Source organism: Perognathus longimembris, chromosome 6 (assembly GCF_023159225.1).
Source record: "Perognathus longimembris pacificus isolate PPM17 chromosome 6, ASM2315922v1, whole genome shotgun sequence".
Lineage (NCBI taxonomy): Eukaryota > Metazoa > Chordata > Mammalia > Rodentia > Heteromyidae > Perognathus > Perognathus longimembris.
This window is the reverse complement of record NC_063166.1, coordinates 21,945,433-21,963,491: the sequence shown is the minus strand read 5'-3', so window position 1 is coordinate 21,963,491 and position 18,059 is coordinate 21,945,433. Positions and strand designations below refer to the sequence as shown.

At 39.6% G+C, this 18,059-nt stretch overlaps 1 protein-coding gene across 1 annotated transcript in view; it reads right to left on the bottom strand.

Moving 5' to 3' along the window:
* Positions 1-1,014: 1,014 nt before the first annotated feature.
* Mboat1 (membrane bound O-acyltransferase domain containing 1) overlaps positions 1,015-18,059 on the bottom strand; it is a 78,257-nt gene continuing 61,212 nt past the window's right edge. The window contains exons 9-13 of the mRNA XM_048348399.1: positions 15,665-15,768; positions 12,602-12,666; positions 9,781-9,913; positions 7,363-7,514; positions 1,015-3,050 (exon numbers count right to left, since the gene is read on the bottom strand). Coding sequence (XP_048204356.1) covers positions 2,924-3,050; positions 7,363-7,514; positions 9,781-9,913; positions 12,602-12,666; positions 15,665-15,768 — 581 coding nt within the window. The 3' untranslated portion in view covers positions 1,015-2,923. The remainder of the gene's footprint in view (positions 3,051-7,362; positions 7,515-9,780; positions 9,914-12,601; positions 12,667-15,664; positions 15,769-18,059) is intronic.

Below are 18,059 nucleotides of genomic sequence, written 5' to 3'. Positions count from 1 at the left end.
CTATAAGTTCAAAACCTACATAGTAATATAGATAACTCCATATACACCATTCCCATGGTGATATTGGATAGTAGGCAAAACCTGCTTTTTTTCCCGTGTCTAGTACCTTAAGTAGATTCCTATTAGAGAAGCTCCGATGAATTTTAGACACGATTATTTCCTCTCCCTTCCATGTACTCCTCCTGAGGTAGATCTACCCAGAGATTTTCCGGGATACACCAGAGCGAGCCACATGCATTGAATTCCATACATACTACTTAACTTACACCCTAGGTGGAAGAACTCGAGCTCTGCTGCAGATAGGCCTCTGCTTCCCAGTTGAAGCACACATTATATATAAAGAATATGTCCATATATAAGGAACTTGAGCATCCTTGGACTTCTGTAAGAACAGGAGTCCTGGAACTACTACCCCAATGATATGGAGGGGGATATGACCGTGTTGTTCCTCAGCATCAGGATTAAATAGATGCTTCAAAACAACAAACTCACCACTTCTACATTCCATTATCCTAACACAAAGCACCAGTCAGAAATCAAATTGAGGGGCTGGGGATATAGCCTAGTGGCAAGAGTGCCTGCCTCGGATACACGAGGCCCTAGGTTCGATTCCCCAGCACCACATATACAGAAAACGGCCAGAAGCAGCGCTGTGGCTCAAGTGGCAGAGTGCTAGCCTTGAGCGGGAAGAAGCCAGGGACAGTGCTCAGGCCCTGAGTCCAAGGCCCAGGACTGGCCCAAAAAAAAAAAAAAAAAAGAAATCAAATTGAGGGGCTGGGAATGTGGCCTAGTGGCAAGAGAGCTTGTCTCGTATACATGAAGCCCTGGGTTCGATTCCCAAGCACCACATATATAGAAAATGGCCAGAAGTGGCGCTGTGGCTCAAGTGGTAGAGTGCTAGCCTTGAGCAAAAGGAAGCCAGGGACAGTGCTCAGGCCTTGAGTTCAAGGCCCAGGCCTGGCAAAAATAAATAAATAAATAAAATTGAAAACACAGAAACAAACCCAACTTCATAGGACTGCTAACTCTGTGAGGTAGGGATGTTAGCAAATATCTAATGCTATGTTCTCTCCTCTATAGAGAGGGAATAAACCTTACCTGGAAAGTTGGAAATAAATATGAGAAAACTTACCAAAACCCAAACCATCCAAAATTTTGGCATATACAGTAAAAATTGAGTGTGTTGTAATGCTCAAATTTTAACAAAATAGAACCTTAACTTTGTGCACATCTGGTAAAACACACACACAAACACACACGTGTACCTGTGCACACAAACTTATAGATATCAAGTCCCTCTTAACACAAAAAAGAATTCTTCTATTCAGCAACATTTCCTTGTTATAGAAACAAACCATTTATTTGATGAGAAACTCACTTTTTTACCATCTAATATGGATAGATTTTCTCCACACAGGTCATCGGATTGAAGGCACATGATTGCAGCATAGAGCTTTATTATTATTATTTTCTACTACGTTTAATATTCTATTTCCTTCTCCCATATAGATTATCCAAAAGAAGTCCCCCAAAGGAACCATGGTACATTCATGACAAAGATAGAACAGAAAACTATCTTCCGTTTCTGCTTTCTAGTATGATGATTCATCTGAAACAAAGCTGGGTTTAATCAGTTATGAAGTTAGAAAAATGAAAATCAGTCCCATGTGTACATCATGGCCATGATCATTAACACCACCAGAAATCGAGGGCAAGAAAGAAAAACATCTGTTTCCTCTTACCAAAATGCCGAAGAACTTTACTTTTTAAACAAATTTATTTCTTTAAAAGGTATTTTGGATGGAGGAGAGAGATAGGAAGGTGACATCAATGAAGATGTATTGTGCTTATAAACTAATTTGATGAAGGGCAACTCCTTTGTTCAACTACTTAAAGATAAAATATATATGTATATATTCTTTAAAAAAAGGTATGTTGTTGCCTTTGATGGTGTGAATATTTGGGTGTCGTCTCAGGGCCACTCCTGGGCAAGTAGATGAAAGCAGGTAAAATGGAAACCAGGCTCCTAGCAGACATACACAGGACACTTTCTGATTTCCTATCATGGCTCAGTTCAGAATAAACAAATGAAAGGAATACATTCCTGGGGGCGGGGGCAAGGAAATTCAGCCTGTTTGAGGGCTCACTGCCAGTCTATTCAAATGTTCATGGTTGGTCCTCTTTGCGCATACTGTTTTCAGTACCCTGAAAACCTCCTTCCATGATTTTGCTCAGCCAGGGTCTTCAGCTAGTGCAGCTCTTATGTTCACAAACCAATAATGTCACAGTCAAAGGGTTTAGAGCTTCCCAAGAAACAACCCTGCCTGGACATGCTTTGATTTAAGAAATCCATGACAGCCAGGCATGGAGATTCATGCCTATAATCCCAGCACTGGAGTTGCTAAAGATGATGGCCTAGGCCACACAGTGAGTTCCATGCCTCCTTGAGCTACCATGTGAGAGGGGTTTGGGAGGGGATACGGAGAGAAGGAGAAAGGGAGAGAGGGAGAGAAATCTATGATAAATCTCAGTAACCGTCTCCCAACTTCCCAGGCCAATGCCTAGATTCCCAGCACCCAGATTTCAACTGAAAATTATATCAGAAAAGCAAAGGCCCAGAATTCCAGAAAGGTCTGTCTCAGATGCTCTGGCACAGTCTGTACACCTTTCCATCACTGAAAGGTCCCGTAAAATATTAAGACACATAAATTGGACATGGCTAATTTAACTGTACAAAAAAAAGCTATATAAAAATATTCCCTGCAGTTAAAAAAAAAATGCATGTAAACATCGCCACTAAGTCACTGAAGAACCCTCAAGCCCTTCTGTTTCCTCTTTCCAATGTCTTGTAATGTTGTTTTGTTTTTTGGTTGTTTGGGGGGTTTTTTTTGTTTGTTTTGTTTTTTTGCTTTTCTCGGAGGTATCAGTCTGTTTTCTTCTTATGAACAGAGTTCAGAGTCTGAGGCTGCTTTTGAGTGTGAGCTTGTGGCTTGATTGGCAGAAAAAGTATTATCAGGAGACTTACAATGTGTAAGTAAAAGTACATGGACCTAGGGATAAAAAAACAAACACCAATTACAGTTGAAAGAAGGAAATAAATGGAGAACATCACATGATCATATCTCCAGTTGAAAAAGTCTACTTCTCAGGCTTGCCTCAATCCCCTCCAGATTGTATTCCATTAGGTAGGTGAGCAGGCCAGGATTAATGGAACCTCAAAGCTGAGACAGTAATTTTATCAGCTTATAGGCAAACAGATGCAGTATGGTTTAGATGATATATAAATAGGCCTACAGAATTAACCCCAGGAAAGCCAGAAATCCCTAATACTCAAAACGTAAGGACTTAGAAGGCCACATTCAAACCCAACGTTGTCCTCTGAATCCAAACCCAGCTCAGTTTCTACCACGTGTTCCTTTTTCAAGTGTAAGGAGTTCTTCTGTGACTTATGAATCAGAAGGATCCTGATTTTTGGAGCCTTCATCTACAACCTTGAAAATAACGTTCATTTAAATAAGAAACAGGTTTGACTTTGGAGATTGGTTGGTTTTGATTTTGAAAATACAGTATTCAGTACAGTGTAGATGACCCAAAAATACTGGTCAGAGAAGATCAATATGTTATTAGAATATCTGGCAATTAGCATAACTGTTCTAGATGTACCTGGAAAGGCTGAACTTATACTTTATCCAATGCTCTTAAGATTAAAAAAATAATGTTAAAAGAGGGAGGAATTACAATTGATTTGTTTCATTCCTTGGCTTTTGTAATTGAAATGTCAGGCATTTAGAACTAAACAATTCATGTATGGGCTAAAATTCTCCACTTTTTAGCAAGAAGAAAGACTCTCATACAAGAGTCAAGAGTACTAATATATCTTCATTCACTTACTCTTTCCTTTAGTGTTTACTGCTAAAATATTTGAAGCTAGCTAGAGAAATAGCTCCATGACAGAATCCTTGCATGATACATATGAAGCTTTGGGTCTAATTCCCAACACTGCAATTTAAAAAAACTAGTACAAAGCATTAAACTGAGATCTAATAAAAGACCTAAGTTTCCCTTTCCTTGGGAAAATGGAAAGAGGACAAGCCCTGTCTTTCATGTGGAACTGGCTTTCTGCTGAGAACAAAACTAGCAGACACTCAGATCCCTTATCAAACACAGCACAGTATTTGTATCTACAACCCAGACTCATCTTCCTTCAGACTTTACAAGCATTTCAAGGTTACTTGTGATACCTAAGGCATTGCAAATGCTGTGTGAATAATTGGTCTACTTTTTTGCTTAGGGAATAATGCTCAGAGAAGTTTATATAGGTTTAGTAGAGAAAAATGTTTTTTCCCCTCTGTAGATAAAAAATGCAGGGATGCCAAGGGCTCTGTACGTGAATAATGGTGATTAGCAGCAAAATAAATAGCTATAGTAATCAACCATCTAACTCACTGTTTAAAGGTCATTATTGAGAGAAAATGTGCTCTTTAGGTAGACTCGCTGGGTCAACAGTGGGCTCTCGAAGGACACTTTAGCCATAGTTAACTACAGCTTTCAAAATAAACGCACTAAATACATACTTGGTCCTTACGTTTTACCCTGTCTTTCGTATGTGGCTAAATCTACACAAGAGCAATTATGTTGAGTTAAATTGAATAATCTGACCATCCAGTGAAATGAATTTCAATCCCTTAGTGAGTTTGTATAAGGATTGGGGTTTAAACTTAATACAGGCGGGCTGGGGATATGGCCTAGTGGCAAGAGTGCTTGCCTTGTATACATGAGGCCCTGGGTTCAATTCCCCAGCACCACATATACAGAAAATGGCCAGAAGTGGCACTGTGGCTCAAGTGGCAGAGTGCTAGCCTTGAGCAAAAAGAAGCCAGGGACAGTGCTCAGGCCCTGAGTCCAAGCCCCAGGACTGGCAAAAAAAAAATAAATAAATAAAAATAATAAATAAATAAATAAATAAGTAAACTTAATACAGGCAAAAAGTTTGCAAGAGTCTGTCTTGACAAGACTGGGCATGGTGATGAACACCTAGAATCCCAGTTATACACAGTAGGCAATAAAGAGAAAGCTCATGGTTTGAGGCTAGTTGGAAGTAAAAAGGGTGTGGCCCTATCTTAAAAATAACTAAGGCAAAAAAGGGAATGACCTAGCTAGTAGACCTGTTGCCTAGCAAGTGAGAGTTCCTGGGATCAAATCCAAGTACTGCCAAAAATCAAAAATAAAATCACAAACATAGATCAGATACTAAAATAAAGTGCATTAGAAATTTAAATGTCAAGCAATGGAAGAGATATGAGTTTGCATCCAGCTGTGCTTCACTGTAAGAAGAGATCGGAAAAGAAACTAGACTGCCCTTCCCTAGGCCATGAAATTTTTATTTCTTTGACCAGTTTCAGTGGTTTTCTTAAGAAATTCTGAAACTTTTTTTAGGTGTAATAGGTCTATAAAAGCCACAGGCAGCTGGGCACTGGTGGCTCACACCTGTCATCCTAACCACTCAGGAGACTGGTATCGGAATATCACCATTCAAAGCCAGGCTGGGCAGTGAAGTCCATGAGACTCTTATCTCCAATTAACCACCGGAAACTGGAAGTAGAGCTGTGGCTCAAAGTAGTATGGTGCTAGCTGTTCAGGGACAGCACCCAGGCACTGAGTTCAAGCCCCATGACAGAAAACAAAACAAAACAAAACACATAAAACATGTGGCTTTCAACATTAAAATAAGTCAAACTGAAAATTCATTTATTTGGTTTCACTAACCACATATCAAATGTTTAATGTCCCATGTGCTGCTGACCCATGATTAAATTACATAATGCATATAGATCATCACCGAAGCTTCTACTGGTAACAGCTGATCTAGATAAGAATTTAAATTACATATCATATATATAGCCTGTAACATATAGCATATAAAATATATGTGGGTACATATACAATATATAATGTATATATGTTGTAGAGCACACATATGCATGTATATATATGCATGTGTACACATGTGTTTAGATTATAGGTGTGTATTATATAATGCACATATGCATATGTATTATAGAACACGTATATGTATAGGTCTGTCTAATAAGCACAAATGTATAGATGTGTGTATATATATGCACATAAATGTATGTATTCATGCACATACATGAGGCAGACATTACATTAGATAGTCTCTAATGGACCAAATTGACAAAAAAAATGTTTTATTCTAAATAACGATGTTTTCAAAAATCTGTTAGATTCTCTCTTAAAGAGATGAAAAGCTGCTTGATTCTACCCCTTGAATTGCTGCCTGGGTATCTGACTTGACACATGCTTTAGTTGGTTAAATGCCTGATTATCACAAACATTTTCACTTAGTCTGATCTACAAGCAGTGATTTGCTTCCAAAGAAGCTTGTCCCAAAGAAATTTTTAGTAACTGTATTCTTAATCTTGCCATTAAAGGAACTTTAGATCTGAAACTCAGGTCTAGCACCTACATGCTGTGTGAATCCTGTTATATTCAACTTCCCTGAGGAATGGGGGGTGATGATGCTTGCCCCTCTCCCTCCTCAGCTCGCCACTATTCACTCTAGGTTCTATGTTCTGCCCCCATTCACGTTTTTGGGTTTGTTTGTTTTTTCCTGGCGTTCTTTGCATGATACATCCTCCTACCCTAGGGAAATCTATTCTGTTCCCATCAAGAACAGTACCACACTACTGCCTTGCTCACTCCCCCAACACACACTGTGGCTGCTTTAGTCCCAGTGTAAAACCACCACCAATTAGCATAAAATAATGTCAAGTTTGCAGAAAGGTCTCATATCTCTTCTGTAAAGGCCTCTGTTCTCTGGTGGGAGCCTCCCTCTGCACCCTCCATTCCACATTCTTCCCCTTCCTTCCCATGTTCATCTTGAAACACATATCCCCACAAGAATCTCATCTCAGAAAAGGACCCAGAAACCTTCCACAGCTACCCAAATCAGCCAATCCCAGAAGCTGGCAGTCCCCACCTCCCGCCCTCTTTTCTGTCCCCATAACTTCCAACATAGCTCAATCTCCAGGAGGAAGAGCCAAGGGCAATAAATTCCCCCTTAGGGGCTCTCATTGGGATCCACCAATACACTGCCATAAATGTCCCTAAATGTCATGGGATTCCTGCCAACTTTCTTTGAAGGTACTGACATTCGTATGTTGGTATCACAGGGACAGTCATTTCCTCTTCAAGTATCTATAGATTCTTCTCCACTCTAAGTCACATTTAGGAATTCTTCATACAATCTTAGTATATACAGACTCACGTTACTGATTGCTAAGTCAAACAGGGAAAACAGACCACCTTCCCAGAGAGCAACTGACAACAATGGAAACTTACTTGTACAAACTGATGGTTGGTTCAACTGCCAACATAACAAAGGGCGCTGCTGTGTATGATACAGCCAGCTGAGTGACCGCCCAGGTAACCACGTCATAAACGACTTTGAGAGGTTTTGAAGAAAGGAAGTAACGCCTGTAGTTGCTCCTTACCTGGAAGGGAAGGTGGGAGGTTGGAGGTGACCAGAAAAAAAAAATCATACTCCCTTTCTTGACAACACAGGCTGTTGAGTTCTATTCCCAACTAAAAATACTATTACAACTTTTCACATATGAAAAAGAAAAATACATATTCACTATAGAAAAAGGTTGGACAAACAACTAAGAAATTTGTTTTTCTTCCTTAATGTCTCCCAAAGAAAAGCACTTTCAAAATCTTGGCATGTTGCCTTCCAACACTGTATTCTACTTCTATGTATGCATATTTATATTCTTAATGGCAACAATATATTTTTAGCCTGCTTTTTTGTTTTGTAATCTATTGTGTATTGTATTTCCTCATGTCCATAAATATTAATTTCCAGTATGATTTTTAATTGAATTATAGAAAAGTGAGCTTGTTTTCCCATCCCCTGTTTTGCTACTATAATAATTCTGTGATGTATACCTTTATAAATGAATCTCTACTGTTTCTTTGTTATTTCCTTTGGGTAACAGTAATACAAATAGTGTTACCTATAATAGTGGAACACTTATATGATACTTGAGTAACAATATTTGGGAAATACTTATTACTATTACTCCTAGCAAAAGCAGCTACCGTAATGGTATTTTTAGCTTACTGTGTACCAAGTCTCTACATGATTGCCTCTGCTAATTCTCACTGGAAGCAAGTATCATTATTGCCATTTATATAGAAGGAAAGTGAGGCACAGATCTTTTGGTCTATGTAACTCAACTTGCCTCCACTAAGACACTCCATTTCTAGAGTTAAGAATAAAAGGTGAAGCTAAAAACAATGGCTGGCTTTATAAGCAGTTGTACACCTAGCAGGAACGACTTCAAATTCCATGGCTGCCTGATGAGCTGAAACTCTTCTCCTCATCCCTCAGTCCCTCAGGACAAAAACCAGAGATCAACCTGGGCCTTGGGGATGAGATTTTTATCAGGTAACTTCCTGGGGCTTATGACTACACTTCATTCTCCAAGGGAAAACAGAAATTGCTCCATTGACTGTTCCTCTCTATCCCTTACCTAATACCCTTGTGTAAAACGTTTCCCAGTCCTCCAAAAGAAAGGATTTACATAAATCAAAGCCTTTATGTCAGCTGAGAACATGGACCTAAGGATATCTTAAGTAATTATATTCTGAGCATATTAACAGGCTAAAAATGTGACCTTTATTGCTTAGTCTGTTCTGGCCATCTGTTCTTATAGTTTCCTTTCCTGGGGTAGTTATATGGACAGGAGGAAAGGAAATGTCTTCCTTGTTTTCGGCATACAAGTATGTGTGGCATGCATTTAATCCACCTTGTACACATACAGATTCCAGAAGATTTCCAACTAAAATAGGAAGTCCTCAGGGGAAAGGCCCAGCTGTGTTCATTGTCACAGTCTGGGCTTGATCATTCTGATTGCCCCAAGACAGAGCTTCTGACATATTCAGAGAATAAATAAATTCAAGTGAATAGCTGTGCTGTATGCTAGGGTTTCTGCATTCACTTCTCAAATGGCAGTTCAAAAAATGTCTGGGTGTCTGAAGTCAGGAAAACCCCAGTTGTGATCAAAGATTGAAATTAAGCTGAACACAAAATTACATTTGACAGTCAGAGCACTTGGAATTGCAATTACTTCTACACATGTTTGATTTTCTTCGAAGACAGTCACATTTTTTTTTATTCCTGCAGTATCCTGCTTTGTAACAAGCAAAGGAACAGACTAGGACAAACTAAAGGCTCCTCAAAAACTCTAAAATTGAAAGTTATGAAATTCACACGTTATTTTATACAAGCTAAGTGGACTAGATCCAGCAGGAGAACATGTAAGTTAGATTCATCTCTAAAGCCTGAGTTCCTATGGTTCCCATGCCACTGTTCAGAGCTACTGTGAATCATTCCTATGCTTAGGATAATGAAATGAGAAACCAAGAAGGCTATAAGAAAACTAAAGTCCTTTAGAACCTATACTAATTAATCACCATTATCTATCATTAGTAGGCTCCGTGTATGTGCATTCTTTAGTAATAAAAAATGTTCATCCCTGAAGGTAGTAAATATTGCTCCTAGAATACTGTGAAAATTATTGAAACAATGTTAAATATTTTGGTAACAACAAGTTGATATATATTGAAGCCTTTTTCTATCATGAAGACTTTTGCATAATGTTTGAGTTTTCAAAATATTCCAGTGTCTTTCCCATGCCCAATTCTTGCTGAGACCTAAAACAACAAACACAGATATAATTGCTCAAGGAGGCTTACCACTCTAGCTGCTAATGTGACAGGGACTCCAGTTAGGAAGGTAAAATAGTATCCAGGATAGACACCATGCCATAAAGCAGACAGGATGAAGGTTAGCACCGTAGGATACCATGGAACTCGCTCATAACACACACTGTGAAGACATGAAGGAACAACAGCACTGAGTGAACACACTGGACACTTCTAGCTACACACCTGGTTCTCTCTGGAGCAGAAATCATTTGACTCATTACTGTTGAGGAACCTGGGATGAAATAACAGCAGCCATAGCCTTTCTGATACACGTGAGCACTGCCAATGTGTAATGGATGGCTCAGTCATTTTAGGAGCCGTTAGAAGATTGTAACTCATTTGAGTAAATGATCCAGATCCCATTGCACTCAATCTACTAAAGGTCTGGTGGTCACTTTCTCTCCAGCAAGTGAGACCACCAGTGGTCTCATCTACTAGTGATATTTAGTACATGCCGTTGGCCTCATGATTTGTAGGATGTGAATAAGGATCCTTAGCAATAAGTATCCTCATGTCAATATTAATTTACCTTCCCCTCTGCCAAGTCCCTCTGTCATCTACTCAACACTACAAGCCTTTTCATCTTTCTTGGCAGTGAGTACACCACAGAATCAATGTGCCAGGTACATGACCTGTGCAGTTGACCATCAGATTTCAATCCAGGAAATTGTCTTATAGAGAGGTATAAAGCTGGGCATGGTAGCACATGCCTGTACTACATCTACAAAGGAGGTAGGTCATGGTTCAAGGCCAGTATGGCTTCAGGGAGCCAGGGAAAAAAGTTAGTGAGATCCTTTATCTAAAAACCCAGCCAGGGCCAGGCAGTATGGCCCAAGACCATAATCCTAGCTCCTTGTGGGAGGAGGAATCAGGGTTCAAGGCTATCTGTGACATAAAAAGCTCACAAGACTCCATCTCAACCAATAGCTAGCCACCATAGTATGCTTCTATCACTCCAAGCTATGAAAAAAACACAATGGCTCAGCACAGTGGCACATGCCTGGCATCTTTGGCAAAGGGAAGCAAAAATAAGAAGATCACAGTCTAAGTGAGCCCCGGCATAAAGCAAGATCCTATCACAAAAATATTCAGAACAAAAGAGGGCTGCCAGGGTGTCTTGATTGGACAGCATTTGCCTACCAAGTGTGAGGCTTTGAGCTCAAACTCCAGTACTGAGAAAAGAAAAGAAAAGAAGCCTGAAGTGGTGTATTATAATCCCAGTTATGAGGGTGGCAGGGGACTGTGACTATCCTTTATGTAAAATGATTGGGCCAAGAACTGTCCTAGATTTCATGCTTAGTGTTTCTAGAAAAAAAAATTTAAATAGTTTTCATTTTTATATGCATACACGTATGTTTAGTCCTCATAGACTATAAACTCCTAACAGAAACTATATGACTCTTAACATGTTGAGATTATTCAATATAAAAAATGAATGTTCATGTTAGAAATATTTGCATTATTTATTTAAAACAAAAATGTTAAGGCCAAAACGTGTTTGTTTTTTTTTAAAAAACTGCATGATTGGATCCACTTTCAGAAAAAAATCATGAGCTTACTTGGAGAAATTATTATACATCAGCTCTCCTTTTGCCCCCAAGTTCTAGCTTATGAAAGATGGTAATCAACCAGATGTAGTGTTATAAACCTGCAATCCCAGTACTCAGGAGGATACTGAGTTCATCAAGGCCAGCCTAGGCTACATAGCAACTTCAAGGCCAGCAGAGGCTGCAGAGTGAGACTCTGTCTCAAAACACTAACAAAACACCCAGTGGAATCTATTACAATAGGCACATTTACTAGGTAAAGTTTGCTGCTCCAAGCATAGCATATTATTAGTTCTATAATAAGCAGTGTTCCCATAATAAAAGTGGAGCACGAAGGGAAACAAAGAGGCAGAAAAAATACAAACAAAAATGCACACATAAAGAACACAAACACCTGGGGTTGCACCCAGCTGGCAGTACTAAGGATGCACCCAGCAATGCTTAGGGATTTGATGCCAACACTGACTACCCTGGCACCTGAGGGACAGAGTCCTCTCTTGTTTGCAGGCAGCACTGAACTCAGGTCACAAGCCCACTTCTGGAGAAAGACCATTGGGGCCTCGTGTTTATCACAAATTATCTGTGTGGCTTATTGGGCAAGTTATAAATCTCTTCATGTTTCACTTAACTCAGATATAAAGTGGGATAATGATGGACTACATCCCTTGAGATTGATTGACATTAGTAGTAAAGAAGTGACTGGTACCAAGAATGGAGCATTACAAGATAAAATGAATGCTTTTCATGACAACCTTCTCAAATCATTATCTTTCCAGTTTTTTGTGTACAGGACATGTTAATATGATGCACGATACATGTTAATGTACATATGATGCATCACTACTTGTTACTGCTACCCAACTGGAAAAAATTATTAAGTCAATCAATCACTGAGTAAGACCCCCCAAAATAAGCAAACAACTGGATTATCTCTTTCAAACTATCAAAAAAGTCTCATTGGGGCTGGGGATATGGCCTAGTGGCAAGAGTGCCTGTCTCATATACATGAAGCCCTGGATTCAATTCCCCAGCACCACATACATAGAAAATGGCCAGAAGTGGTGCTGTGGCTCAAGTGGCAGAGTGCTAGCCTTGAGCAAAAAGAAGCCAGGGACAGTGCTCAGGCCCTGAGTCCAAGCCCCAGGACTGGCCAAAAAAAAAGTCTCATTAAAGGTTGGTGGTGGGCTACTATTGCTCATCTTATACATCATACCCTCCCCATCTCCCAGTGCCAGCAATGAGGTGGGTTTTGTTTTGCTTACCACTTTAGCCAAGCAGATGTCTGAATGTTCCAGTTCTCCAAGTACATTTTGAAACTTGTGGCCGTCTAGAATAAGGAAAATATTTATCATTCACTTAAAAAAAATCCTCCAAGCAATGGAAAGTCTTCCCCAGAATTTCCTTGGCAGTCGATTCGACGTGGTATTTCAAAAGTGATTACCCACAGCTGAGAGTAAATCAGCTGTGCCATCACTTGCATTAAGTTTTGAGGTGTTTGTGAGATTTGCCTTGCGACGAACACAACGTGGCTGGCAGACTCTCAGTTCCTCTCTGAATTTACTTTCAAATTACAGCAATACTGAAGGAATAGTCTATAGCTTTCCCTTCCAATGGTCAATTTTTGTAAAATCATCTGATTTTTAAAACTTAGTATTCTAAAAGGGAACATACCATATAAAAAGTTTAATCTTACAAATAAAGAACCTTTAGAGAGGCCATTGAAGTATAACTGTCATCTTTATGAGGTCATGTACAAACTAGGTCAGTCTGATGCACTGATTTCTATAAATAGCTACACCATTCCAAATGCTACCAATTGTGTCTGAGATAGTAAAAGATTTTATGCATGAAGGAATCCCAATAGAGAAAAGAAAACAAAGAAATAACACCCAACTGGCAATAATATGAATCAATCAATCACTGAAGAAGACCCACCCAAAATACATGATCCATTAGGTTTTCTCATTCAAACCATCAAAAAAAGTCTTATCAAAGGTTGGCGGTAAAATGTAGGAAGCAAACATATGGAGACAACCACTTTGGAAGAAAGTGGAAAGGGCAAGGACTATTTTTTTTTCCTGTTAATGTTTCTTCAGGCATAGGAAAGTCTTATATAGGCCACACAGTAGCTTCCTGTGATATATTTAGATGAGAGAAAGAAAAGGAGAAAGGGAGACAATAAGATAGATAATAGATAATATGGAAGACCAGATGGGAAGATGGTAGATATAATAGGTAAACAGACATGTGGGATAGATAGATACAGATGATAGATAGATAAGACAGATGGGATTTTTGAGCTTTCATTTTGAAACCCTAAGGAATTTTGCTACATACTTTTATATAGGAATAAAAGGCTACCAACACAGCCTCAAGATCCCCGAACTAAATCCGACATCCTAGTTTTTCTTTTGTTCTTTGTCCCTTATCAAATACTAGTGAAGTGTTATGTTTCTCCCCATTTTCTTCTCTAATAAACAGGGAACTTAATAACTTAGCCTTTGATTTTGAACATATATGTCCCTAAGTGAAAGGATTTTGTCTGTTAATGTGTCACCCTGGGGCAGCCGGAGTGGCCAGCAGTCATGAGGACCACCCCGAAGGACATTCATCCACAGTGCCCCAAGGCAGCTGGTCAGTCAATAGTCCAGGAGGTAAGGGGAATGAAGAATTTTAGTGAGAAAAGGAAAGAAAGTTATGACACACTTGGGCTTTGTCGGACATCATCTCTATAGATAAAAAGATGCTTCCAGATGATCTGTATGCTCTTCTAGAAGTGGGAAAGGTGACTGAGAAGTCTGGAGCTTGGCCTGTGAAGATGTGGTTTGCTGGGTTGGGGACCACACGAGGCAACCAATAGACAAAGCATTAGACTTCATTCAGAAGGAACCCAGACAAGAACTCAGCCTTTCTCTTGCCATTTGGAAAGGTTCTCTACCCACGAGAGTCTTCAGATACTCTAAAATGACCTAAAAAAATGAGTGGAATTTTTTTTCCCATAGTGAGAACTCAACACTTACTGAATCCGATTAACCTGAGTGAACGAACGGCATTATGAATTTAAGTTGAATGTATGATGCATTTTATTTGGTTAGTTAATGGCCATGAAAGTGTTCCTATTTCTTTCTGCTTGCTTGCCTTTTAAGTAACAATGTCTTTGAAGCAGCAAGAAGGGAAGGAAAGGTAAGAGGAAGAGAAGGAGAAGTACAAGAAATCTATAAACACCTCATGATTCATCAGGAATTTGTGGAAGGCTACTGGAGGCTGTCCAAACACAATCTTGGGCGGAAGAAGGTGGCTTTCTCCATGGCTCTACTGGCCGCATTTCCACTGAACATGGGTAAAAAGTGGTCAGACTCACTGGCTTCCTTCTCTACAAACAACTCTCTCTGGGCAAATCCTCCAATGGCATCTTATCTGTCCCAGGGTGGGTGGAAAACCAAATCCAACAGCAAACAAGAGCTGCACTGCTTCTGTCTGCTGGTATTTGTGGCCTTCCATTGCTATAAGAAGGAAAGGCTCTTAGGACATGCCATCTTTGTCTACCCTGGAGCTAACAAAGTAAAGAAAACAATGATGCAGCCCTGATATAACTGTGTTTGCTGGTGAGTGGTGGTCCAAGAGTGAAGAGTGAAAAATGAAGAAACACAGTCTCTTCCAGTGGCCTAAAAGTTTAGTTCTGTCATAATGCTTCTGAAAAGCAAATGGGTTAAAACTGTTCCAAGGGATCCACAAAAATCCTTGCAATATTGAAATCTAAATTCAGGAACTTCCCGTCTGTGTGCTTGGAAGTAAGTATAATGTGAACAAGAGAAACTGGCATTGGTACTTTCTAGTTAAAAAAAAAAATAGAAAGGTAAACAAGAGAAAGATTTTCCTGGCTGTTTTTAAGATTCCTCATGTCTTTCTTTTTTTACTTGAACTATTAAAACTGCAAAAGAAAATGTCTATTTAAAAAGAAAAAAAAGGGCTGGGGATATGGCCTAGTGGCAAGAGTGCCTGCCTCGGATACACGAGGCCCTAGGTTCGATTCCCCAGCACCACATATACAGAAAACCGCCAGAAGCGGTGCTGTGGCTCAAGCGGCAGAGTGCTAGCCTTGAGCGGGAAGAAGCCAGGGACAGTGCTCAGGCCCTGAGTCCAAGGCCCAGGACTGGCAAAAAAAAAAAAAAAGAAAAAAAGAGTGAGATGCAAAATGTCCAGAAGACTGTGGGGCCTGGCCATCCCCAGAGCAACTGTTTCTCAAACACTCTGTGAAGATCTCAGGACACTGAATTCAGAGAAAACTGCTTTGCTTTACTCACCCTGGAAGTAAACGTACTCACCTCAATTTTCCAGATGTTTAGGTTAGACAGCAGATCCCAGTGAAAATTTCCATTCTTATCCACTCCACTGAACCCAAAGCCAGCTGCGTTATTCACTGCTTCTGCTGTGGGTTTTAAAACACTGTTGTTAGGATACAGAACAAAAGCAGCATGGTGGCCTTAAAAGAGTCCAAAGGTATGTCTAGCTTCAATGTTGAGCATATGTGTACATTCCTTGGAAAGGGAACCTCCCTCCCCGCCCCCCCCAGAAAAAACACAATGGAAAGAACCCAGTATCATTATGAGTCAGAAAAATATATTTCAGATGCTACTCATTCATTAGCACCTAGTGGGCACCTACTAAGGGAAAAGGTATGGTTGTTCATCAGATACAAAAATGAGAATAAATGAGGAGACAAACTAAAATGAAGAAATAAACAGTAGGATTTAGTAACCAGTTCTAAGTGAAGGAAAAAAAAAGAAAAGAAAGTTAAAAATATACCTGTGCTCAAAAGCAGAGATCAGAAGAAAGAAATGACTCAGTAGAGGACCAAGAAACGTCACTCAAAAAAAAAGTAAGGCTAATGTTCTACCACTTTGAGTCACAGTGCTACTTCCGGTTTTTTGGTGGTTAATTGGAGATAAGAGTCTCAAGAACTTTCCTGCCCAGGCTGGCTTTGAGCTGCAATCTTCAGATCTTAGCTTCCTGAGTAGTTAGTATTACAGGTGTGAGCCACCAGCACCCAGCTGTGGAGAATTATTTTACCTCATGGCTTTAGGGTTTTCAGGACAGCAGAGCAGATCGCCACATGGTAGCCAGGAAATAGAGAAAGCATACCTACAGTAGCTGGTATTCTCTTTTCATTCTAGTATGGCCTCCAACCCTATGGGAAAGTGTTGCTCTCATTCCTGTTAGCCAAGTCTCTCTGGAAATGCCTCACAGACAGATTCGAAGGCCGGCTTTATTCATCTACCAGGTACTTCTCATTCTCAATCCAATCAAGTTGATCATCAGAATTTGTCATCACCTCACCTTTTCAGGACTCTGTAATTGATACCTTACTAACATTTCTTATTTAATCCTCACAACTGTGTTGAGAAGCTAGCTAAGGTGAGTTTGACAGCATCCTGATACATGGCCTTGAAAAAGGTACTTAACTGCTAGGAACCTATTCCCTAAGAATAAAATTAGATACGTACAGTGATGCCTATTTAGATAGCTGCTAAAATAATTCAGCAAAATTAAATGTCTGTACTGTGCTTAGTACAGTATATGATCCAGAATACCATCCAAGAAATGTTGGCTGGCATCATCATCATCATCATCATCATCATCATCATCACCATCACCTCTTAATTGGGCTCTGAAGGCTAGAAATGCTACATAAACATCAAGAGCATGCAGGTGATAAACTGCCTGAAATTGAATGTTGCAACTCTTGATTCTACAAACTAAAATGTTAAGAGGCACTTTGCAAGAAAAATGGCTGACCCAAAGTATCAACTCTCAGAACCACCCTATGTAGGTGAAGTCAGAATTCCCCAGTCTACTTAGTGCATTCACAGTAGATTATCGAAGACTTGTTTTAGTCTCAGAGAGGCTAAAGGTTCTGTGTTCGTCAGTTCAAAATTGGCTTTCCATGTTTTGTGCATCAGTCTAAATTATTATTACACACAAATTAATTTGGACTCCCACATGTTGAAGTTTGTGATCCTTTGAACACAGCCTGGGTTAGAGCTGGGCCTATTCTAATTAGTACTAATTAGTAGTGGAAAAGGCAGAATTATTTGCTAAGTCCAAAGAAAATAGTCTTATTATTTCAATATAAACAGTAACTAGAATTAGGCTAACAGCACAGATCAGCTGAGATGCTTGCAGATGCCAGCTTTAAGAATTAACTTTATATCCATGTATAATTAGTACATTAATTATATGTAAATGGTGTCTTAAAAAGCTATGTAAAACAATTATTTGGTTAAGCAGTTTAAATATTCCCTGGTATACTATTCATTGCTCCTTTAGTCATAAATAATATAAAGGTTAATTTCAGATCAGCCCCTCAATCTAAACCGTAACAAACTTCAATTTGAGGCAAATTAATGAGGTGTTTCCACTAAAGCAACCAAAAAAGATAAAGGAAAACAACAGAGTAGAGGGATCAGAGGAAAAAAAAGGAGGGATTAGTCTTCTAAGCTCTCCTTAGAAAGGGTGCATTTCTACACTTCAAACATCCAAGGGAACCTCTGACTGTTACCCCTATTCCCTATCCCTGTCCCCCTATTGAGACCCCATCAAAGCACCCATCTCAAGTCAGACTCTTGCTACAGGAAGGAAGGCCAGGAAACAGCCCATCTTTCCTCCTGAAATCAGGAGCTTATTTAGTCCAAAGCCAGCCCTGGGATACAAAATATGGGA